General features: G+C 47.4%; 1 protein-coding gene across 1 annotated transcript in view; it reads right to left on the reverse strand.

The window, feature by feature from the left end:
• Positions 1 to 24683, reverse strand: part of LOC144798619 (mothers against decapentaplegic homolog 6-like) — a 47674-nt gene extending 22991 nt beyond the window's left edge. The window contains exons 1-3 of the mRNA XM_078669576.1: positions 24393 to 24683; positions 5038 to 5504; positions 3914 to 4015 (exon numbers count right to left, since the gene is read on the reverse strand). Of these exons, the coding sequence (XP_078525702.1) occupies positions 3914 to 4015; positions 5038 to 5464 (529 nt within the window). The 5' untranslated portion in view covers positions 5465 to 5504; positions 24393 to 24683. The remainder of the gene's footprint in view (positions 1 to 3913; positions 4016 to 5037; positions 5505 to 24392) is intronic.
• Between the last annotated feature and the right edge of the window lie 264 nt (positions 24684 to 24947).

Below are 24947 nucleotides of genomic sequence, written 5' to 3' on the forward strand. Positions count from 1 at the left end.
TTAATTCAATATACATTAAAAAAAGTTACTATTACCTGTGGCCCAAGCCATTCTTATAGCTTTGGGTGCCAGAAATAGTCTGAATTGTCACACTTGTAGGAGTGTGATGGTTAGTAGTTGTGTTTTTACTATCATTGGCGCATTAGCAGGGGCAATGTGTGGTGCAAGCTGCCATGGCCCCCTGACGAGAGCCCTGGCACTTTTTTTTTACAAAATAAGCACTGGTGTAGGCAGGCTCATGCTGTGGCTGACAATTCTATATTGATTTGGATACCCCAATGTTATGTCTCATTAAGGAATCAAACTTGGGGAACCAAGTAGAAATGGATAATCCTGGTAGCACATTCAGAGCAGCATAGGAAACATACATTTGATACATACAGGAAACATTTCCACAAAAAACACTTTCAGTCTTGTAGTCCCAGCCTAGGTTAAATACAGAAAAAATGTCCAGAAAGCAAACCCCACCATGGCAAGACATGTTTAACAAGCAGAGAAAGATACAAGATATCTATGGTTCTCGTCCGACAGGATTTCTCTTTACCTTTTCTACAGCAGAGTTTATCTGCACTAAACAATTGTGGCAAGGGATGGGGAACTCCTGCAGTAAATTATTACCTAATCCCAGGCAATGAGGAAAACTGGGATGTATGACGGTACAACGCGTACCGTTACAACGCGTCCCTTTACGACGCAGTTTTACCAACGCAAGCCGTTACAACGACTTGCGTTGGGGGGCGCGGATAGTGAATAGTTTAATTTACTATTCCAACACCAGTCCCCGTGGATAGTAGGGAAGGTGTTGGATAGTAAATTAAACTATCCCCTATCCTAGAGCGCCCTCCAGCCAAAGTCGTTGTAACGACTTTCGTTGTTAAAACTGCGTCGTAACGGTACCGCGTTGTAGCGGTTCCGTTGTAAAGGATGTTTCCCTGAAAACTGTAACCTCATGTTTTATTTTAGCCCCAGATATATACAAGAAAGATCTATAGCACTGGAAAAAGTCCGATATCGGATGTATGTCACAATATCCAAAACCGCTACATAGCGAAGCCCCTGTCACATGGTCTGGAGCGGCATATACGTAGTAACCAATCGTGGTGTACCTTTTGACGAATGTGACTACAAACAACAGCACACCCTTCAAGATTTGGAAGCCAGTATCTTCTAAGGTCTAGGGAGTTTATTGAACACTAGATCCGGAACCAGGTAGGAATCACCTGGGTTTAAAGGTAGTCTACATCTTTATTATTATTTCATTCTGGTGACTGTTAGAAGCCACAGATACTTTGAGAGGGATCCATAAACCCTGAAGAATGCCCCAGGCTGTTTTGGCTATCCCTGCTTGGGCAGAAACATGTTGGCAGATGAGGAATGGGTTTGAGCCATTGTCCTTATTATACCCATTCAAGATTTTTTTTAGAGCTACCCAGTGTCCCTTTGAACAAAGGTATTAACCTGGTAACACTAAGGCAATTTTAATAACATTTGAATCCCGTCTTTGTCCAGTTAGTCTTATTCAAGAACTCCCTTCCACTTAAGTCTTCGAGGAGGTTGAGTCCGCCCTGGTGGTATTTACCTACCGGGATAGGAAGAGGATGCCAATGATTAAGCATGACACTATTATGTGTGTGAGGTTTCCTCTTCCATAAAGGATGACTTTCTTCACAAACGCAGTAGAAGTCCCAAAAAAGTTTGGTTTCCCGTCTGTTCATAGAATTGTTAGGTGACAAGATAGAGAATTTTTGTTTCTCTGAGCTCCCATTCATTCTATCGCCCCCGTTCATGTGATAGGTTTCATTTTGCGGAGGGACGTACGGTGGCCTACCCTCCTCCTCCCTTTTTGTGTGGTTTGGACATAGTGAAGCACAATACCGGAGGGAGTAAATCATGGAACAATACATCATCTTGTGGCCATTTTTAATTAGTAACCCTCATCCTCTCTTAATTATCTTTTAACTCTTAACTTACTTAACCCATATTGGTACCCATATCTTATTATTCATGTAATATCGCATGATGCAGTGGCCCATGATGTAGCGGATGTAATGTAGTGAGTGTGAACCTTCATATCTTCTCCATCAGAATAGGATTATGAAGATGAACAAGCCCTCTACCTTCTGGCCGATTAGGCTACAGAAGTGTCAACTGGTGCCAAAAGTGCTTAGCTTGTGCTAAAGGTTGAACATTGTGGGCAGAGACTACCATGTTTGAAGAACAGGACATATTTTTCATCATAAGACTTTGACCCAGGGCAAGGGTAAGGCACAAAATGGAGCAAGGGAGGGGAAGAGAAAGAAAGGAAAACAGCAACAAATGGAGAACGAGGAATGAAAAAGGACTATAGGGGTGAGATAAGCAGACATGGAGTATGGGGACGAGGAAGAAAGATGTATGGTGGAACCAAAAATCAGCATCTTTGGTAGTCGGCTACCTCGACATTCGTCGGCACTGATGACGGGCTCTTAAATAAAGCATTGGATCCCTGCACTTACAAAGTTAAGTACTGGTGCCTGCCATTCGACTGAAATCTGTCAGGACAAGGAACAGCATCCTGTGAAACTCAGTGGGCATGGCTCAGCTATAAGCACAGTAACTCAAGAAGTCAAACCCAACTACCTTATGACAGACAATGGTTCAAAGCCATCAAGACTATTTTACAAATCCACATCTGGCCCTAAAATGCCCAATTCATATCAGCCACAGAGAAGACAGTATAGGAAAGAGGTCTATCTTTCTCACTAAGATAATACATCACTTGTAGATTTCAGGGATCTCACAGAGGACCGCGGTTAACAGAAAGTGGCAACTGAGCACAGGGAGAGAGCGGGAAAGGACTGGTTACGTTAACTTTTGAAAGAGCCCGCGTCCCACCTATGGTGAACTCAACCGAAACAATTGGCGCCTGCCTGCCAAAGCTGCTTGTATCCCTTATGCAGTGACCAGAGCCTTCATCAGGGCATTTGCACTAAAAAGACCTGGACCAAAGCGCACTTCACTGCAACATGCTCCTGGTCCTGTGAAATTGATATATATTGCGGATGCTGCGCTATGACCTTTTGTGGGTCCTTGGGAGTGGATCACAGATCACCAAGCAAGTGCATCGCCTTCGAGTGCGTAGTCCTTGGTGCACGCTGCTCACCTTGCTCACTGTGGCATTTCCGTATGTAAACCAGTGAAGGCTCCTCCACTAAGGTGGAGGTGTGTCGCCCCATTGCTATTTCAGCAGTGCAAAAAATAAAAATATAATGATAATAACAGGACATTATTATCATTTTATTTTTCTAAGAGGGAGTCGGGCGGGGCTGGGTTCTGAGAAGCCAGCGCAGGTGAGGAGTGGTTTGCACTCCTCTAAGTGCATATGACTGTTTAGCCAGCCCTCTAGGGCCGGCCAAACCATCAAGCGTACTTGGCATGTTCTCCATTGGGCTGTGTTGCACAGCGCCGTGGAAAACATGCCCAGGCTCCAAGGCACTGCCTGAGTGTCCAAACAGGGCGTTCAGACCAATCACGACGCTGTCCCGCAGCGTCGTGATTGGCTGGGAGAGTTCGAAAGCCTGGGTACTCCCAGTGCGTCCAGCAGACCAAGGACGGAGGAGAGGCGTGCGGCGGCGGGAGGCTGTGCAGCGGAGAAGGAAAATTTATTTTTTAAACATTTATTTTTAATTCAATCCACCCCCACTGCCCCACCACCCCTGTTCCGAGGCAGCCACCACTGATGTACACACTCTTAGAGTGCTTCGAAGTGTCTGAAGGTGGTATGTTTGCTCTAAAGAGAACCTGCAACAAACAACGTAAAGAACTTAAACAGAAAAACTTGAGCTTGGTTCATAGCTCCTTGACGTCACTCTTCTGTTGCATCACATATACCTCCACCCCTTCCCCCACCGCTCACACTGACCCATCTCCTTACCATTTCTGTGGTGATGCCGGAGTCCGCTATGGGAGCTTTCGTAGGTCTGGAGCTTGGAGGAATCGGCGGTGGAGGCCTTCGAGGAGCCGGGGGGAGGAGTCTCTGAAACAAAACAGACAACTCTAGGCTTAGAAAGCCCTCTCATCCAAGCATAGGACAGCCAGAAGAGAGAGAGAGAGATATCAACAGTGAGCTGCAAAGGCAGAGCTGTGTGTGGGCCTCAGTGCTGGAACAGGAGGTGCTCTGTAGTGATGGTAGGGCTGAGATGTACTGGCAGAGCTGCGTATGGGTCTCAGTACTGAACAGCAGGTGTTCTGTAGGGAGGGCAGGACTGAGATGTACTGGCAGCGCTGTGTTTGGGGTTCAGTAATGGAACATCAACATGCTGTAGGTCATGTTTGAGTTGCACATGTACAGACAGAGCTATATGTGAGTTTTAGTACTGGAACAGTAGTGGTGCTGCAGGGCTGAGATGCCGGAGGATACCACTCTGAGCACCTCAGTGCCTCAATCGAAGGTGATGCCTCGCTCAGGACTGAGGTGTACTGGCAGAGATGCAGTATTGGAATAGCGGAGTGCCAAGCTTCATAAGTAAGGCACACTGGCAGATCTATGCGTGGTCTCGAGTGGCAAAGTCAAGGGTGTGATTTCCTGAGAGTGCAACAGGAGAAGTTGAAGCAGGTCAGAAATAAGATTATTGGCAGATCTGACTCCTGAAGAAGAAGGACGCTGCAGGACTCTGCAAAAAGAACAATTGATGGACAGAATGCTGATCAGTGTCAAACATTCACCCCAATACAGAGATCTGAGCCTAAATCCATTGTTTTTTTGCTCCCCATTCCATTCAAGTTTAAACCCAGCCATATGCAAATCAGTCTTGCCCCTGTGCCTCATGGGAACAGTCAAGCCCGAACTGCCAGGCCAGGTCCTTCCTGGACCGGAAAACAAGCATCCTGGAACCGGTTTCAGGGCATCATCCCTCATCAGTAACAGTAGAGATCAGTACACCCAGCAACACCACTTTTGAGCCTCCAACCCTCCACAGATCCACCAATACTCCCAGTCCTGACCTGCATCACAGCCTCCTGTTGCAAGAATAACGCCCCTGGCCTCCTGGCACTCACCTGGGCTGCAGAGCCTGCTGTAGTGGTAAGGGTTGCAGCAGAGTGAGCCCCCCTCACTGCCCCTTCTCCAGAAGGCCTCACAGAAGCAGAGCCTCTTTAGCTCCCAGGCATGCCTCAGGTCAGGCCAGCGGTACAGGCGGCACAGCAGGACATGTGGGGCCACCGTCTGCTTGCCCACCCACAGCTCAGCTCGCGGGCACCAGATACAGCCAGCATCCCAGCTGCCTCGACTGGCCAGGACCCGGACCAGTAGCTCCAGCTCATCGTCTCTCAGCTTCTTGAACAAGTTGTGAGCCGAGGCCTTGAGGGCATTGAGTGTCTCCTCCGGGCCCTCGCTCTGCCCACGGGCACTCAGCCCGCAATGGGTCGACGCACAACGCTGCCTCCAGAGCCGTCTCACCAGGCCCCACCTCCGCGAGCGGAACATATGATGGATCAGAACTCGTTGGTATGTCCAGGTGGTTCACCTGAATAGGGGAAGACGGAGAAGAAGAAACCATTAAGGTTGGCAAACAACTCTGTTGACCAGGATCTGACATTTAACAGGATTTTTTTTAAACTATTCAACGGAAAATATATATTTTATCTCTTAATCTCTGGTTGAGGCTTCTCGAAAACTTCATGCAAGAGTCAACCATTGCTGGCCAATTCTTGACTTATGGTTTTCACCCTTTAGCCCTTGGCTTCTCGCCTCTCTTGTTTATTTATTTATTTATAAAGTTTTATATAGCGCGAATAAGATTCCGAAGGATATCAGAGCACTTTACAAAAGGATGGAAGGCCCATGATAATCACTTGTAATGTCAAGTTGCACAAGAGCTCGTCATGCTTTGCCTTAGAAACATACATATATCAGATACCAATACATACGCGTTTGCCTCCAAACTTATTCGCTGCTTGTTGTACAACAATTGTCATCTGTTGATCTAAGAATATCATGCTTCCGGTCAGGGTCTATCATATCTTGACATACAGACATCCAACACCAATTCTTCAGGCTTTGTAGTAACACATAGAAGTTCATTAAGGTTTTACTATTAAACTCAACTAAATCAGTATATACAACATACAAAGAATCATGAAACAGTAGTAACGACCCACATTATCACTTCTCTTTCTTGAAGCAAAATGTGATTTTTTTTATCAGTTCGCTGGGATCCGATTGGCAAATTTTTCTGCTTTGAGTAGGTGTAACCTACTCATTATACAACAGGAGTTATTTAGTAGAAGTAAGCCAAAAGTAAATCACGCCTACCCACAGAAAAAATTGTGACTCAAGGCCTCTCTCAATTTCAACTCTCTCAATTTTTTGCTTATTTTTTAACATAATGTGTAAATTGTTATCATTTTCTGTTACATTGTGGAACCTTATGTAAAGCGCTCTGATACCTTCAGGTCTAGCCAGCGCTATATAAAACTTTATAAATAATAAATAAGGCCTTCATTTTTTAAGAAATTGTATTCCTCCTTGAATTAGCTCAAATGTACCCCCTTCAGCCAAACTTCCATACTGGTGCGAAGAGAAAGATTCCACAAAGGCCAGTGCAATGGAACAAAATATGGTGCATTTATACTAGTTCACTTCTACACAACCTACAAATGTGTTTAATTTTTGGAAGCCCAAATCAGGTCCATATCCCAAATAAACAGGCCTGGGGAAGTTTGTGGAGTTCTGCTACGTGCAACTCCGCAAAGTGCCGAAAAAAATCGGCCCGTGCTCCACCATATTAATTCACCACTAATCCTTTATGGGCTTCCTGAATAGCGTGGGTCAACACCCCATCAGGGGTAACAAGCGCTATATAAATACAAACCTTTTTCCTCCTCTATCCTTCTGCTATCATTCCAAATCCAAATAACTGACTAACCTATCCACCACTTAAAATGTACTTGCATGTTTCACTGTACTAATTCAACACTGATCCTGTATGGGACCCGGAGTAGCGTGCTACTCGCTGAAAAAGCGATTTGACGCCTCGTCAGGGGTAGTAAGCGCTATATAAATGCAATTACAATACAATACAATACAGGGTTCCGCAAGCAGTGGAGTGGGATAGGTCGCGCTGTTTGTGCTGCTTTTTAGCACCGGGAGTTTGTCCTGCCCTGTAAAATCAGCGCTGATGATACCACGTGCACCGCAAGGGTGCACTGCTTCTTTCTGCCACTCAAGTAGAGTCAAGCCACAGAGCAAGGGGTCAGGGACAGAGCCATGGGACAGAGCTTGTAGGGAACAGAGCCAATGGACAGGAAGGAGTAGAGGACAGAGCCATGGGACAGAGCAAGGAGTCAGGATTTAGGAACAGACTCAGGGGGAGGGGCACAGTAAAGAGTCAATGGGTACATCAAGGAGCAGGTAACATGGCAAGGAAACAGAGGCACCTCAAGTAATCTGGGGGCACAGCAATGAGCACAAGACACAGCAAGGGGCCAGGGGGGGCAGCAAGGAACCAGGGGGTGTTGCAAGGAGTCAGGGGACAAAGCAAAGAGCCAGGGGGACATAAAGGAGCCAGTGGGCACATAAAGGAGCCAGGGGGACAGCAAGGAGCCGGGAGAGGACAAGAAGGATCCGGGAGAGGACAAGAAGGAGCCGGGGAGACAGCAAGGAGCCAGGGGGGACAGCAAGGAGCCGTGGGGGGGGGACAGCAAGGAGCCGGGGGGGGGGACAGCAAGGAGCCGTGGGGGGGGGACAGCAAGGAGCCGGGGGGGGACAGCAAGGAGCCGGGGGGGGGCAGCAAGGAGCCGACGGGACAGCAAGGAGCCAGGGGGCCCAGCAAGGAGCCAGTGGGCACAGCAAGAAGCCGAGGGGCTCAGCAAGGAGCCGAGGGGCTCATCAAGGAGCCGGGGGGCACATCAAGGAGCCGGGGGGACATAAAGGAGCCTGAGGGACATAAAGGGGCCAGGGGGGACATAAAGGTGCCAGGTGGGACAGCAAGGAGCCGTGGGACAGCAAGGAGACACAAGTCACGTCAAGGAGACACAAGACACAGCCAGGCGCGGGGAGCACATCAAGGAGCCAGGGGGAACAGCAAGGAGCCATGGGGGACAGCAAAGAGCCGGGGGAAAGCAAGGAATCAAGGGACACAGCAAACAGCCAAACGGCACATCTAGGAGCCAGGCGGGACAGCAAGGAGCCAGGGGGCACATCAAGGAGCCAGGAGGGACAGCAAGGAGTCTCGGGGGACAGCAAGGAGTCAGGGGACACAGAAATGAGCCGGGAGGGACAGCAAGAAGCCAGGGGTCAAAGCAAAGAGCCAGGGGGACATAAAGGAGCCACTGGGCAAATAAAGGAGCCAGGGGGCACATAAAGGAGCCAGGGGGGAAATAAAGGAGTATGGGCACATCAGGAGCCAGGGGGGACAGCAAGTAGCCAGGGGGCACATTAAGGAGCCTGGAGGGACTGTAAGGAGCCTAGGGAGACAGCAAGGAGCCAGGGGGGACAGCAAGGAGCCAGCGGGACAGCAAGGAGCCAGGGGGCACATCAAGGAGCCAGGGGGGCAGTAAGGATCTGTGGGGACAGCAAGGAGCCAGGGGCACATCAAGGAGCCAGGGGGGGACAGTAAGGAGCTGTGGGGACAGTAAGGAGTTGGCAGGACAGCAAGGAGCCAGGGGGGACAGCAAGGAGACACAAGACACAACAAGGTGCCGGGGACAGCAAGGAGCCAGGGGGACAGTAAGGCGCTGGGGGAACAGCAAGGAGCCAGGGGGGACAGCAAGGAGCCGGGGGCACATGAAGGAGCCTGGGGGCACATGAAGGAGCCGGGGGGCATGAAGGAGCCAGGGGGGACATAAAGGAGCCAGGGGGACAGCAAGGAGACACAAGACACATCAAGGGGACACAAGACAAAGCCAGGTGCGGGGGGGGGACAGCAAGGAGCCAGGGGGCACATCAAGGAGCCAGGGGGACAGCTAGGAGCTGGGGGGACAGCAAGGAGCCAGGGGGCACAGCAAGGAGCTGGGGGGACAGCAAGTAGTCAGGGGGCACAGCAAGGAGCTGGGGGGACGGCAAGGAGCCAGGGAGGACAGCAAGGAGCCGGGGGACAGCAAGGATCCGGGGGGACAGCAAGGAGATGGGGGACAGCAAGGAGCTGGGGGAACAGCAAGGAGCCAGGGGGGACAGCAAGGAGCCATAGGACAGCAAGGAGCTGGGGGGAAAGCAAGGATCCGGGTGGACAGCAAGGAGCTGGGGAGACAGCAAGGAGCCATGGGGGACAGCAAGGAGCCGGGGGAGGGGACAGCAAGAAGCCTGGGGCACATCAAGGAGCTGGGGGGGACAGCAAGGAGCTGGGGGGACAGCAAGGAGCCAGGGGGTACAGCAAGGAGCCATGGGGGTACAGCAAGGAGCCATGGGGGACAGCAATGAATCAGGAGACACAGCAAAGAGCCAAAGGGCACATAAAGGAGCCAGGGGCACATCAAGGAGCCAGGGAGGACAGAAAGGAGCCAGGAGGGACAGCAAGGAGTTTCGGGGGGCAGCAAGGAGCCGGGGGGACAGCAAGGAATCAGGGGACACAGAAATGAGCGGGGAGGGACAGAAAGAAGCCAGGGGACACAGCAAAGAGACAAGGGGGACATAAAGGAGCCATTGGGCACATAACGGAGCCAGGGGGCACATCAAGGAGTCAGTGGGACATCAAGGAGCCTGGGGGCACATCAAGGAGCCAGGGGGACAGTAAGAAGCTGGCGGGACAGCAATGAGCCAAGGGAGACAGCAAGGAGCCGGGGGAACAGCAAGGAGCTGGGGGACAGCAAGGAGCCAGGGGGGCTGCAAGGAGCCAGGGGGGACAGCAAGGAGACACACGACACAGCAAGGTGCCGGCGGGACAGCAAGGAGCCAGGGGGGACAGCAAGGAGCCAGGGGGACAGCAAGGAGCCGGGGGGACAGCAAGGAGCCGGGGGGACAACAAGGAGCTGGGGGGACATCAAGGAGTCAGGGAGGACAGCAAGGAGACAAAAGACACAGCAAGGAGCCAGGGGGCACATAAAGGAGCCGGGTCACATCAAGGAGCCGAAGGCACATGAAAGAGCCAGTGGGGACAGCAAGGAACCAGGGGGGAGAGCAAGGAGACACAAGACACAGTAAAGTGCCGGGGGCACAGCAAGGAGCCAGGGGGGACAGCAAGGATCCAGGGGGGACAGCAAGGAGCCGGGGGGACAGCAAGGATCCATGGGGCACATCAAGGAGCCGGGGGTCACATCAAGGAGTCAGGAGGCACATAAAGGGGCCAGGGGGGACCTAAAGGAGCCAGGGGGGACATAAAGGAGCCAGGGGGGACATAAAGGAGCCGGGAGCACATAAAGGAGCCAGAGGAGACAGCAAGGAGCCAGGGGGTAGAGCAAGGAGATACAAGACACAGCCAGGTGCAGGGGACAGTTAGGAGCCAAGGGGACAGCAAGGAGCCAAGGAGACAGCAAGGAGACACAAGACACAGCAAGGAGACACAAGTCACAGCAAGGAGACACAAGATACAGCCAGGTGCGGGGGGACAGCAAGGAGCCAGGGGGCACAGCAAGGAGCCAGGGGGACAGCAAGGAGCCAGGGGGACAGCAAGGAGACACAAGACACAGCAAGGAGACACAAGACACAGCAAGGAGACACAAAACACAGCCAGGTGCGGGGGGACAGCAAGGAGCCAGGGGGCACAGCAAGGCACCAGGGGGGACAACAAGGAGCCAGGGGGGACAACAAGGAGCCAGGGGGGACAACAAGGAGCCAGGGGGACAGCAAGGAGCCATGGGCCACATAAAGGAGCCAGGGGTGACATAAAGGAACCAGGGGTGACATAAAGAAGCCAGGGTGGACATAAAGGAGACAGGGGGCACATAAAGGAGCCAGGGGGACAGCAAGGAGACACAAGACACAGCAAGGAGATACAAGACACAGCAAGGAGCCAGGGGGGACAGCAAGGAGCCAGGGGGCCAGCAAGGAGACACAAGACACAGCAAGGAGACACAAGACACAGCAAGGAGCCGTGGGCCCAGCAAGAAGCCAGTGGACACAGCAAGGAGTCGAGAAGAGAGCATGGAGCCGCGAGCACAGCAAGGAGCCAGTAGACACAGCAAGGAAACACAAAGCACGGCAAGGAGCCGGGGGTACAGCAAGGAGACACAAGACACACGAAGGAGACACAAGAAACAGCAAGGAGCCGAGAAGAGAGCAAGGAGCAGGGGGCACAGCAAGGAGACATAAGACACAGCAATGGGCCAAGATCACGGGCAGGGGCAGAGACGTTTTAAGGCATGGGCAAAGTGGGCTTCTGGCCCAGAGCCATAGCCTTTCAGGGGACCCCTGGATAGAGCAAACTCTGCTCTGCAGATAGTCTTGCCCTGATGACCTTGAATAATCCTTAAACATAGTTTTAAATACCGGATTTCCATTAATTTATTTTTAATGTGGGTGATGTGTGAGAGTCTGTTGCAAACATTTTGCAGAGAAATTTTGTGTTTATGTTCCATGCAACATCCATAAAACAGGACCTCCCATATGAGAAATGGGAGGGTGTCACAGAGATTATTTGCAATGATATTAGTGAGCTACTGCTGTGTTACAATACTGAAAACACACGGCACTATCAATGAATATTAGATGTAAACACATTTAAAATTTCGACGAGCTGTCAGTGACCAACGAGGGTATTAAAGATCTGAATTTGGATCATAAATTCAAATCTGTTCCGAACAGGGGCCCCTCAAATATGTTTGGTCCAAGGCCCCCAAAATCCTTAGGATGTCCCTGGGCAGGGGACGGGTCAAAGACGAGGGTGCAGAGTCCTGGACAGTAAGCAACCAGAGGAGTAAACAAAAATTAAAATCAGAGACAGTGGACATAGCATAGATTCAAGGCAATAGTGAGGGGCAGTGACAAAGCCGGGCTGTAGAACAAGAAACCAGGGGACACAGGAGCTGCTCAAGTTCATAGGACCAGGAGCGATGAAGACACTGCCATGTTGAGTCAGAGTAAGGAAAACAACTAAAACGTGACAGCCAGAGAACACTGCAAGCAGCTGAGAGTCAGAGAACACTACTAAACACCGAGCCAGGGAACAGTACTAAAACCTCAGAGCCAGAGAACACTACTAAACACTGAGCCAGGGAACACATTATTAAAACCTCAGTGCCAGAGAAAACTACTAAAAGCAAAGAGCCAGAGAAAACTACTAAAAGCACAGAGCCAGAGAACACTACTAAAAGCACAGGGCCAGAGAAAACTACTAAAAGCACAGAGTAAGAGAAAACTACTAACAGCTCAGAGCCAGAGAAAACTACTAAAAGCACAGGGCCAGAGAAAACTACTAAAAGCACAGAGCAAGAGAAAACTACTAACAGCTCAGAGCCAGAGAAAACTACGAAAAGCACAGAGCCAGAGAAAGATACTAACAGCTCAGACCCAGAGAAAACTACTAAAATGACAGAGCCAGAGAACACTACTAAAAGCACAGAGCCAGAGAAAACTACTAAAAGCACAGGGCCAGAGAAAACTACTAAAAGCACAGAGCCAGAGAAAGCTACTAACAGCTCCGAGCCAGAGAAAACTACTAAAAGCTCAGTCAGAGAAAACTACTAACAGCACGGAGCCAGAGAAAACTACTAACAGCTCAAAGCCAGAGAAAACTACTAAAAGCACAGAGCCAGATAAAACTACTGCCAGCACAGAGCCAGAGAAACTACTAAACACTGAGCCAGGGAACACTACTAAAATCTCAGAGTCAGAGAACAGTACTAGAAGCACAGAATCAGAGAAAACTACTAAAAGCACAGAGCCAGAAAAAACTAACAGCACAGGGCCAGGGAAAACTACTAAGAGCCCAAATCTAGAGAACGCTGCTAACAGCTCAGAGCCAGAGAACACTACTAACAGCTCAGAGCCAGTGAAAACTACTAACAGCTCAGAGCCAGAGAAAACTACTAACAGCTCGGAGCCAGAGAAAACTACTAACAGCTCAGAGCCAGAGAAAACTACTAAAAGCACAGAGCCAGAGAAAACTAACAGCACAGAGTCAGAGAAAACTACTAAAAGCCCAGAGCCAGAGAACACTACTAACAGCTCAGAGCCAGAAAAAATTACTTACAGCTCAGAGCCAGAGAAAACTACTAACAGCTCAGAGCCAGAGAAAACTACTATCAGCTCCGACCCAGAGAAAACTACTAAGAGCTCAGAACAAGGGAAAACTACTAACAGCTCAGAGCCAGAGAAAACTACTAACAGCTCAAAGCCAGAGAAAACTACTAAAAGCACAGAGCCAGAGAAAACTACTACCAGCACAGAGCCAGAGAAAACTACTAAACATTGAGCCAGGGAACACTACTAAAACCTCAGAACCAGAGAAAACTACTAAAAGCACAGAGCCAGAGAACACTGCAAGCAGCTGAGAGTCAGAGAACACTACTAAACACCGAGCCAGGGAACAGTACTAAAACCTCAGAGCCAGAGAACACTACTAAACACTGAGCCAGGGAACACATTATTAAAACCTCAGTGCCAGAGAAAACTACTAAAAGCAAAGAGCCAGAGAAAACTACTAAAAGCACAGAGCCAGAGAACACTACTAAAAGCACAGGGCCAGAGAAAACTACTAAAAGCACAGAGTAAGAGAAAACTACTAAAAGCACAGAGTAAGAGAAAACTACTAACAGCTCAGAGCCAGAGAAAACTACTAAAAGCACAGGGCCAGAGAAAACTACTAAAAGCACAGAGCAAGAGAAAACTACTAACAGCTAAGAGCCAGAGAAAACTACAAAAAGCACAGAGCCAGAGAAAGATACTAACAGCTCAGACCCAGAGAAAACTACTAAAATGACAGAGCCAGAGAACACTACTAAAAGCACAGAGCCAGAGAAAACTACTAAAAGCACAGGGCCAGAGAAAACTATTAAAAGCACAGAGCCAGAGAAAGCTACTAACAGCTCCGAGCCAGAGAAAACTACTAAAAGCTCAGAGTCAGAGAAAACTACTAACAGCACGGAGCCAGAGAAAACTACTAACAGCTCAAAGCCAGAGAAAACTACTAAAAGCACAGAGCCAGATAAAACTACTGCCAGCACAGAGCCAAAGAAACTACTAAACACTGAGCCAGGGAACACTACTAAAATCTCAGAGTCAGAGAACAGTACTAGAATCACAGAATCACAGAAAACTACTAAAAGCACAGAGCCAGAAAAAACTAACAGCACAGGGCCAGGGAAAACTACTAAGAGCCCAGATCTAGAGAACACTGCTAACAGCTCAGAGCCAGTGAAAACTACTAACAGCTCAGAGCCAGAGACAACTACTAACAGCTCGGAGCCAGAGAAAACTACTAACAGCTCAGAGCCAGAGAAAACTACTAAAAGCACAGAGCCAGAGAAAACTAACAGCACAGTCAGAGAAAACTACTAAAAGCCCAGAGCCAGAGAACACTACTAACAGCTCAGAGCCAGAGAAAACTACTAAGAGCTCAGAGCCAGAGAAAACTACTAACAGCTCAGAGCGAGAAAACACTACTAAAAGCACAGAGCCAGAAAAAACTACTAACAGCACAGAGCCAGAGAAAACTACTAAAAGCACAGGGCCAGAGAAAACTACTAACAGCTCAGAGCCAGAGAAAACTACTATCAGCTCCGACCCAGAAAAAACTACTAAGAGCTCAGAACAAGGGAAAACTACTAACAGCTCAGAGCCAGAGAAAACTACTAACAGCTCAAAGCCAGAGAAAACTACTATCAGCTCCGACCCAGAAAAAACTACTAAGAGCTCAGAACAAGGGAAAACTACTAACAGCTCAGAGCCAGAGAAAACTACTAACAGCTCAAAGCCAGAGAAAACTACTAAAAGCACAGAGCCAGAGAAAACTACTACCAGCACAGAGCCAGAGAAAACTACTAAACATTGAGCCAGGGAACACTACTAAAACCTCAGAACCAGAGAAAACTACTAAAAGCACAGAGCCAGAGAAAACTGCTAAAATCTCAGAGCCAGAGAACACTACTAAAAGCACAGAGCCAGAGAAAACTACTAAGAGCTCAGAGCCAGAGAAAACTACTAACAGATCAGAGCGAGAAAACACTACTAAAAGCACAGAGCCAGAAAAAACTACTAACAGCACAGAGCCAGAGAAAACTACTAAAAGCACAGGGCCAGAGAAAACTACTAAAAGCACAGAGCAAGAGAAAACTACTAACAGCTCAGAGCCAGAGAAAACTACGAAAAGCACAGAGCCAGAGAAAGATACTAACAGCTCAGACCCAGAGAAAACTACTAAAATGACAGAGCCAGAGAACACTACTAAAAGCACAGAGCCAGAGAAAACTACTAAAAGCACAGGGCCAGAGAAAACTACTAACAGCACAGAGCCAGAGAAAGCTACTAACAGCTCAGAGCCAGAGAAAACTACTAAAAGCACAGAGCCAGAGAAAACTAACAGCACAGAGTCAGAGAAAACTACTAAAAGCCCAGAGCCAGAGAACACTACTAACAGCTCAGAGCCAGTAAAAACTACTAACAGCTCAGAGCCAGAGAAAACTACAAACAGCTCAGAGCCAGAAAAAATTACTTACAGCTCAGAGCCAGAGAAAACTACTAACAGCTCAGAGCCAGAGAAAACTACTATCAGCTCCGAACCAGAGAAAACTACTAAAAGCTCAGAACAAGGGAAAACTACTAACAGCTCAGAGCCAGAGAAAACTACTAACAGCTCAAAGCCAGAGAAAACTACTAAAAGCACAGAGCCAGAGAAAACTACAACCAGCACAGAGCCAGAGAAAACTACTAAACATTGAGCCAGGGAACACTACTAAAACCTCAGAACCAGAGAAAACTACTAAAAGCACAGAGCCAGAGAAAACTGCTAAAATCTCAGAGCCAGAGAACACTACTAAAAGCACAGAGCCAGAGAAAACTACTAAGAGCTCAGAGCCAGAGAAAACTACTAACAGCTCAGAGCGAGAAAACACTACTAAAAGCACAGAGCCAGAGAACACTACTAACAGCACAGAGCCAGAGAAAACTACTAAAAGCACAGAGCCAGAGAACACTACTAACAGCTCAAAGCCAGGGAAAACTACTAACAGCTCAGAGCTAGGAAACACTACTAAGAGCACAGAGCCAGAGAAAACTACCAACAGCTCAGAGCCAGAGAAATCTACTAACAGCTCATAGCCAGAAACCTAGTAAAAGCACAGAGCCAGAGAAAACTACTAAAAGCACAGAGCTAGAGAAAACTCCTAAAATCACAGAGTCAGAGAAAATTCCTAAAAGCACAGAGGTATAGAAAACTCCTAAAAAGCACAGAGGTATAGAAAACTACTAAAAGCACAGAGGTATAGAAAACTACTAAAAGCACAGAGGTATAGAAAACTCCTAAAAAGCACAGAGGTATAGAAAACTATTAAAAGCACAGAGGTATAGAAAACTCCTAAAAGCACAGAACTAGAGAAAACTACCAACAACTCAGAGCCAGGAAACACTACTAACAGTTCAGAGCCAGTGAACACTACTAACAGCTCAGAGCTCGGAAACACTGCTAAGTTCTAACAGCTTAGAGCCAGGGAACACTGCTAACAGTTCAGAGACAGAACACACTACGAACAGCTCAGAGCTAGGAAACACTGCTAAGTTCTAACAGCTCAGAGCCAGGGAACACTATTAAAACTCAGAGCCAGTGCACCCTACTAAACGTTCAGAACAAGGGAAAACTACTAACAGCTCAGAGCCAGAGAAAACTACTAACAGCTCAAAGCCAGAGAAAACTACTAAAAGCACAGAGCCAGAGAAAACTACTACCAGCACAGAGCCAGAGAAAACTACTAAACATTGAGCCAGGGAACACTACTAAAACCTCAGAACCAGAGAAAACTACTAAAAGCACAGAGCCAGAGAAAACTGCTAAAATCTCAGAGCCAGAGAACACTACTAAAAGCACAGAGCCAGAGAAAACTACTAAGAGCTCAGAGCCAGAGAAAACTACTAACAGCTCAGAGCGAGAAAACACTACTAAAAGCACAGAGCCAGAAAAAACTACTAACAGCACAGAGCCAGAGAAAACTACTAAAAGCACAGGGCCAGAGAAAACTACTAAAAGCACAGAGCAAGAGAAAACTACTAACAGCTCAGAGCCAGAGAAAACTACGAAAAGCACAGAGCCAGAGAAAGATACTAACAGCTCAGACCCAGAGAAAACTACTAAAATGACAGAGCCAGAGAACACTACTAAAAGCACAGAGCCAGAGAAAACTACTAAAAGCACAGGGCCAGAGAAAACTACTAACAGCACAGAGCCAGAGAAAGCTACTAACAGCTCCGAGCCAGAGAAAACTACTAAAAGCTCAGAGTCAGAGAAAACTACTAACAGCACGGAGCCAGAGAAAACTACTAACAGCTCAAAGCCAGAGAAAACTACTAAAAGCACAGAGCCAGATACAACTACTGCCAGCACAGAGCCAGAGAAACTACTAAACACTGAGCCAGGGAACACTACTAAAATCTCAGAGTCAGAGAACAGTACTAGAAGCACAGAATCAGAGAAAACTACTAAAAGCACAGAGCCAGAAAAAACTAACAGCACAGGGCCAGGGAAAACTACTAAGAGCCCAGATCTAGAGAACACTGCTAACAGCTCAGAGCCAGAGAACACTACTAACAGCTCAGAGCCAGTGAAAACAACTAACATCTCAGAGCCAGAGAAAACTACTAACAGCTCAGAGCCAGAGAAAACTACTAACAGCTCAGAGCCAGAGAAAACTACTAAAAGCACAGAGCCAGAGAAAACTAACAGCACAGAGTCAGAGAAAACTACTAAAAGCCCAGAGCCAGAGAACACTACTAACAGCTCAGAGCCAGTAAAAACTACTAACAGCTCAGAGCCAGAGAAAACTACAAACAGCTCAGAGCCAGAAAAAATTACTTACAGCTCAGAGCCAGAGAAAACTACTAACAGCTCAGAGCCAGAGAAAACTACTATCAGCTCCGACCCAGAGAAAACTACTAAAAGCTCAGAACAAGGGAAAACTACTAACAGCTCAGAGCCAGAGAAAACTACTAACAGCTCAAAGCCAGAGAAAACTACTAAAAGCACAGAGCCAGAGAAAACTAGTACCAGCACAGAGCCAGAGAAAACTACTAAACATTGAGCCAGAGAAAGCTACTAACAGCTCCGAGCCAGAGAAAACTACTAAAAGCTCAGAGTCAGAGAAAACTACTAACAGCACGGAGCCAGAGAAAACTACTAACAGCTCAAAGCCAGAGAAAACTACTAAAAGCACAGAGCCAAATACAACTACTGCCAGCACAGAGCCAGAGAAACTACTAAACACTGAGCCAGGGAACACTACTAAAATCTCAGAGTCAGAGAACAGTACTAGAAGCACAGAATCAGAGAAAACTACTAAAAGCACAGAGCCAGAAAAAACTAACAGCACAGGGCCTGGGAAAACTACTAAGAGCCCAGATCTAGAGAACACTGCTAACAGCTCAGAGCCAGAGAACACTACTAACAGCTCAGAGCCAGTGAAAACAACTAACATCTCAGAGCCAGAGAAAACTACTAACAGCTCAGAGCCAGAGAAAACTACTAACAGCTCAGAGCCAGAGAAAACTATTAAAAGCACAGAGCCAGAGAAAACTAACAGCACAGAGTCAGAGAAAACTACTAAAAGCCCAGAGCCAGAGAACACTACTAACAGCTCAGAGCCAGTAAAAACTACTAACAGCTCAGAGCCAGAGAAAACTACAAACAGCTCAGAGCCAGAAAAAATTACTTACAGCTCAGAGCCAGAGAAAACTACTAACAGCTCAGAGCCAGAGAAAACTACTATCAGCTCCGACCCAGAGAAAACTACTAAAAGCTCAGAACAAGGGAAAACTACTAACAGCTCAGAGCCAGAGAAAACTACTAACAGCTCAAAGCCAGAGAAAACTACTAAAAGCACAGAGCCAGAGAAAACTAGTACCAGCACAGAGCCAGAAAAAACTACTAAACATTGAGCCAGGGAACACTACTAAAACCTCAGAACCAGAGAAAACTACTAAAAGCACAGAGCCAGAGAAAACTGCTAAAATCTCAGAGCCAGAGAACACTACTAAAAGCACAGAGCCAGAGAAAACTACTAAGAGCTCAGAGCCAGAGAAAACTACTAACAGCTCAGAGCCAGAAAACACTACTAAAAGCACAGAGCCAGAGAAAACTACTAACAGCACAGAGCCAGAGAAAACTACTAAAAGCACAGAGCCAGAGAACACTACTACAGCTCAAAGCCAGGGATCCTACTAACAGCTCAGAGCTAGGAAACACTACTAAGAGCACAGAGCCAGAGAAAACTACTAACAGCTCAGAGCGAGAAAACACTACTAAAAGCACAGAGCCAGAGAACACTACTAACAGCACAGAGCCAGAGAAAACTACTAAAAGCACAGAGCCAGAGAACACTACTAACAGCTCAAAGCCAGGGAAAACTACTAACAGCTCAGAGCTAGGAAACACTACTAAGAGCACAGAGCCAGAGAAAACTACTAAAAGCACAGAGCTAGAGAAAACTCCTAAAATCACAGAGTCAGAGAAAACTCCTAAAAGCACAGAGGTATAGGAAACTCCTAAAAAGCACAGAGGTATAGAAAACTACTAAAAGCACAGAGGTATAGAAAACTCCTAAAAAGCACAGAGGTATAGAAAACTATTAAAAGCACAGAACTAGAGAAAACTACCAACAACTCAGAGCCAGGAAACACTACTAACAGTTCAGAGCCAGTGAACACTACTAACAGCTCAGAGCTCGGAAACACTGCTAAGTTCTAACAGCTTAGAGCCAGGGAACACTACTAACAGTTCAGAGACAGAACACACTACGAACAGCTCAGAGCTAGGAAACACTGCTACGTTCTAACAGCTCAGAGCCAGGGAACACTATTAAAACTCAGAGCCAGTGCACCCTACTAAACGTTCAGAACCAGGGAACACTACTAAAATTTCAGACCCAGAGAACTCTGTTAAAATTCAGAGCCAGGGAACCCTATTAAAAGTTCAGAACCAGGGAACACTACTAAAAGTTCAGAACCAGGGAACACTACTAAAAGTTCAGAACCAGGGAACGCTACTAAAAGGTCATAGCCAGGGAACCCTACTAAAAGATCAGAACCAGGGAACGCTACTAAAAGTTCATAGCCAGGGAACCCTACTAAAAGTTCAGAACCAGGGAACACTACTAAAGGTTCAGACCCAGAGAACTCTGTTAAAACTCAGAGCCAGGGAACCCTACTAAAAGTTCAGAACCAGGGAACACTATTAAAACTCAGAGCCAGTGAACACTACTAAAAGCTAAGAACCAGGGAACCCAACTAAAAGTTCAGAACCAGGGAACATTACTAAATGTTCAGGACCAGGGAACACTACTAAAAGTTCAGACCCAGAGAACTCTGTTAAAACTCAGAGCCAGGGAACCCTACTAAAAGTTCAGAACCAGGAAACACTATTAAAACTCAGAGCCAGTGAACACTATTAAAAGCACAGAGCCAGAGAAAACGACTAAAAGCACAGAGCCAGAGAAAACTAACAGCACAGGGCCAGGGAAAACTACTAAGAGCCCAGATCTAGAGAACACTGCTAACAGCTCAGAGCCAGAGAACACTACTAACAGCTCAGAGCCAGTGAAAACTACTAACAGCTCAGAGCCAGAGAAAACTACTAACAGCTCAGAGCCAGAGAAAACTACTAAAAGCACAGAGCCAGAGAAAACTAACAGCACAGAGTCAGAGAAAACTACTAAAAGCCCAGAGCCAGAGAACACTACTAACAGCTCAGAGCCAGTAAAAGCTACTAACAGCTCAGAGCCAGAGAAAACTACTAACAGCTCAGAGCCAGAAAAAATTACTTACAGCTCAGAGCCAGAGAAAACTACTAACAGCTCAGAGCCAGAGAAAACTACTATCAGCTCCGACCCAGAGAACACTACTAAAAGCACAGAGCCAGAGAAAACTACTAAGAGCTCAGAGCCAGAGAAAACTACTAACAGCTCAGAGCCAGAAAACAATACTAAAAGCACAGAGCCAGAGAAAACTACTAACAGCACAGAGCCAGAGAAAACTACTAAAAGCACAGAGCCAGAGAACACTACTAACAGCTCAAAGCCAGGGAAAACTACTAACAGCTCAGAGCTAGGAAACACTACTAAGAGCACAGAGCCAGAGAAAACTACCAACAGCTCAGAGCCAGAGAAATCTTCTAACAGCTCATAGCCAGAAACCTAGTAAAAGCACAGAGCCAGAGATAACTACTAAAAGCACAGAGCTAGAGAAAACTCCTAAAATCACAGAGTCAGAGAAAACTCCTAAAAGCACAGAGGTATAGAAAAACTCCTAAAAAGCACAGAGGTATAGAAAACTACTAAAAGCACAGAGGTATAGAAAACTCCTAAAAAGCACAGAGGTATAGAAAACTACTAAAAGCACAGAGGTATAGAAAACTCCTAAAAGCACAGAACTAGAGAAAACTACCAACAACTCAGAGCCAGGAAACACTACTAACAGTTCAGAGCCAGTGAACACTACTAACAGCTCAGAGCTCGGAAACACTGCTAAATTCTAACAGCTTAGAGCCAGGGAACACTACTAACAGTTCAGAGACAGAACACACTACGAACAGCTTAGAGCTAGGAAACACTGCTAAGTTCTAACAGCTCAGAGCCAGTGAACACTATTAAAACTCAGAGCCAGTGCACCCTACTAAACGTTCAGAACCAGGGCACACTACTAAAATTGCAGACCCAGAGAACTCTGTTAAAATTCAGAGCCAGGGAACCCTATTAAAAGTTCAGAACCAGGGAACACTACTAAAAGTTCAGAACCAGGGAACGCTACTAAAAGTTCATAACCAGGGAACGCTACTGAAAGGTCATAGCCAGGGAACCCTACTAAAAGATCAGAACCAGGGAACGCTACTAAAAGTTCATAGCCAGGGAACCCTACTAAAAGTTCAGAACCAGGGAACACTACTAAAAGTTCAGACCCAGAGAACTCTGTTAAAACTCAGAGCCAGGGAACCCTACTAAAAGTTCAGAACCAGAGAACCCTACTAAAAGTTCAGAACCAGGGAACGCTACTAATAGTTCATAGCCAGGGAACCCTACTAAAAGTTCAGAACCAGGGAACACTACTAAAAGTTCAGAACCCAGAGAAAACTACTAACAGCTCAGAGCCAGAGAAAACTACTAAAAGCACAGAGCCAGAGAAAACTAACAGCACAGAGTCAGAGAAAACTACTAAAAGCCCAGAGCCAGAGAACACTACTAACAGCTCAGAGCCAGTAAAAACTACTAACAGCTCAGAGCCAGAGAAAACTACTAACAGCTCAGAGCCAGAAAAAATTACTTACAGCTCAGAGCCAGAGAAAACTACTAACAGCTCAGAGCCAGAGAAAACTACTATCAGCTCCGACCCAGAGAACACTACTAAAAGCACAGAGCCAGAGAAAACTACTAAGAGCTCAGAGCCAGAGAAAACTACTAACAGCTCAGAGCCAGAAAACAATACTAAAAGCACAGAGCCAGAGAAAACTACTAACAGCACAGAGCCAGAGAAAACTACTAAAAGCACAGAGCCAGAGAACACTACTAACAGCTCAAAGCCAGGGAAAACTACTAACAGCTCAGAGCTAGGAAACACTACTAAGAGCACAGAGCCAGAGAAAACTACCAACAGCTCAGAGCCAGAGAAATCTACTAACAGCTCATAGCCAGAAACCTAGTAAAAGCACAGAGCCAGAGAAAACTACTAAAAGCACAGAGCTAGAGAAAACTCCTAAAATCACAGAGTCAGAGAAAACTCCTAAAAGCACAGAGGTATAGAAAAACTCCTAAAAAGCACAGAGGTATAGAAAACTACTAAAAGCACAGAGGTATAGAAAACTCCTAAAAAGCACAGAGGTATAGAAAACTACTAAAAGCACAGAGGTATACAAAACTCCTAAAAGCACAGAACTAGAGAAAACTACCAACAACTCAGAGCCAGGAAACACTACTAACAGTTCAGAGCCAGTGAACACTACTAACAGCTCAGAGCTCGGAAACACTGCTAAATTCTAACAGCTTAGAGCCAGGGAACACTACTAACAGTTCAGAGACAGAACACACTACGAACAGCTTAGAGCTAGGAAACACTGCTAAGTTCTAACAGCTCAGAGCCAGTGAACACTATTAAAACTCAGAGCCAGTGCACCCTACTAAACGTTCAGAACCAGGGCACACTACTAAAATTGCAGACCCAGAGAACTCTGTTAAAATTCAGAGCCAGGGAACCCTATTAAAAGTTCAGAACCAGGGAACACTACTAAAAGTTCAGAACCAGGGAACGCTACTAAAAGTTCAGAACCAGGGAACGCTACTGAAAGGTCATAGCCAGGGAACCCTACTAAAAGATCAGAACCAGGGAACGCTACTAAAAGTTCATAGCCAGGGAACCCTACTAAAAGTTCAGAACCAGGGAACACTACTAAAAGTTCAGACCCAGAGAACTCTGTTAAAACTCAGAGCCAGGGAACCCTACTAAAAGTTCAGAACCAGAGAACCCTACTAAAAGTTCAGAACCAGGGAACGCTACTAATAGTTCATAGCCAGGGAACCCTACTAAAAGTTCAGAACCAGGGAACACTACTAAAAGTTCAGAACCCAGAGAACTCTGTTAAAACTCAGAGCCAGGGAACCCTACTAAAAGTTCAGAACCAGGGCACACTATTAAAACTCAGAGCCAGTGAACACTACTAAAAGCTCAGAACCAGGGAACCCAACTAAAAGTTCAGAACCAGGGAACATTACTAAATGTTCAGGACCAGGGAACACTACTAAAAGTTCAGACCCAGAGAACTCTGTTAAAACTCAGAGCCAGGGAACCCTACTAAAAGCTCAGAACCAGGGAATCCGACTAAAAGTTCAGAACCAGGGAACACTATTAAAACTCAGAGCCAGTGAACACTACTAAAAGCTCAGAACCAGGGAACCCAACTAAAAGTTCAGAACCAGGGAACATTACTAAATGTTCAGGACCAGGGAACACTACTAAAAGTTCAGACCCAGAGAACTCTGTTAAAACTCAGAGCCAGGGAACCCTACTAAAAGCTCAGAACCAGGGAATCCGACTAAAAGTTGAGAACCAGGGAACACTACTAAAAGTTCAGAACCAGGGAACACTATTAAAACTCAGAGCCAGTGAACACTACTAAAAGCTCAGAACCAGGGAATCCGACTAAAAGTTCAGAACCAGGGAACACTACTAAAAGTTCAGAGCAACAAACCAGGGTCAGGCCCTACATTCGTGAGGGTGAGATCAGGGGCGTGTCCATGGATCATGGCTCGAGGAGCCTGGGGACAGACCCCCCTCTGCCTGAAGGTGCACTCCTCACCTGCGGGGGTCCCTCCTTGCACCAGCGCTCGTCGCCCTCCAGAGAGTGGCCCACAGGGCGGGGCCCGGTCCCCGGCCTCAGTCACCGCCTGTGGGCGCAGGTGGAGCACTCCATGTCCAGTTCAGTACAGTACAGAGGCCCCGTACCTCTGTACTCCTCCGGTACTCCTTCAGTAGTGCTCCGCTCCGTCAGCGCGTCTTCGGTGCGCTAACACCGCCTCACCTCGCACAATGTCTATCCACAGCCCCTCTGACACGTTCCCTGGTTTATACCCCCTCTGCCCCTGCCTCCTGTCTGCCCCTATGCCCTGCTCCTCTCCCTCTGCAGCCCAGCCCGGCTCCCCCCCTCCTGCAGCGTCTTCCTCCTGCCTCCCCCTCCCCTTCCTGCTCCTTTAAGACTCTGGGCAGCTCAGAGCTGCCACCTCCCCTCTGGCTCCTGCTGCCCCCTGCGGTGGACTGGTGGCCAGGAGAGCTCTGCGCTAGGCTCTTAAAGGCTTCTCTGCGCCCCCTCCTGTCCCAGCCAGCCTCAGCCCCTGTGCACTCACTTCCCATGCGT

The sequence above is a fragment of the Lissotriton helveticus genome, chromosome 12, assembly GCF_964261635.1.
Source record: "Lissotriton helveticus chromosome 12, aLisHel1.1, whole genome shotgun sequence".
NCBI classification, from domain to species: domain Eukaryota; kingdom Metazoa; phylum Chordata; class Amphibia; order Caudata; family Salamandridae; genus Lissotriton; species Lissotriton helveticus.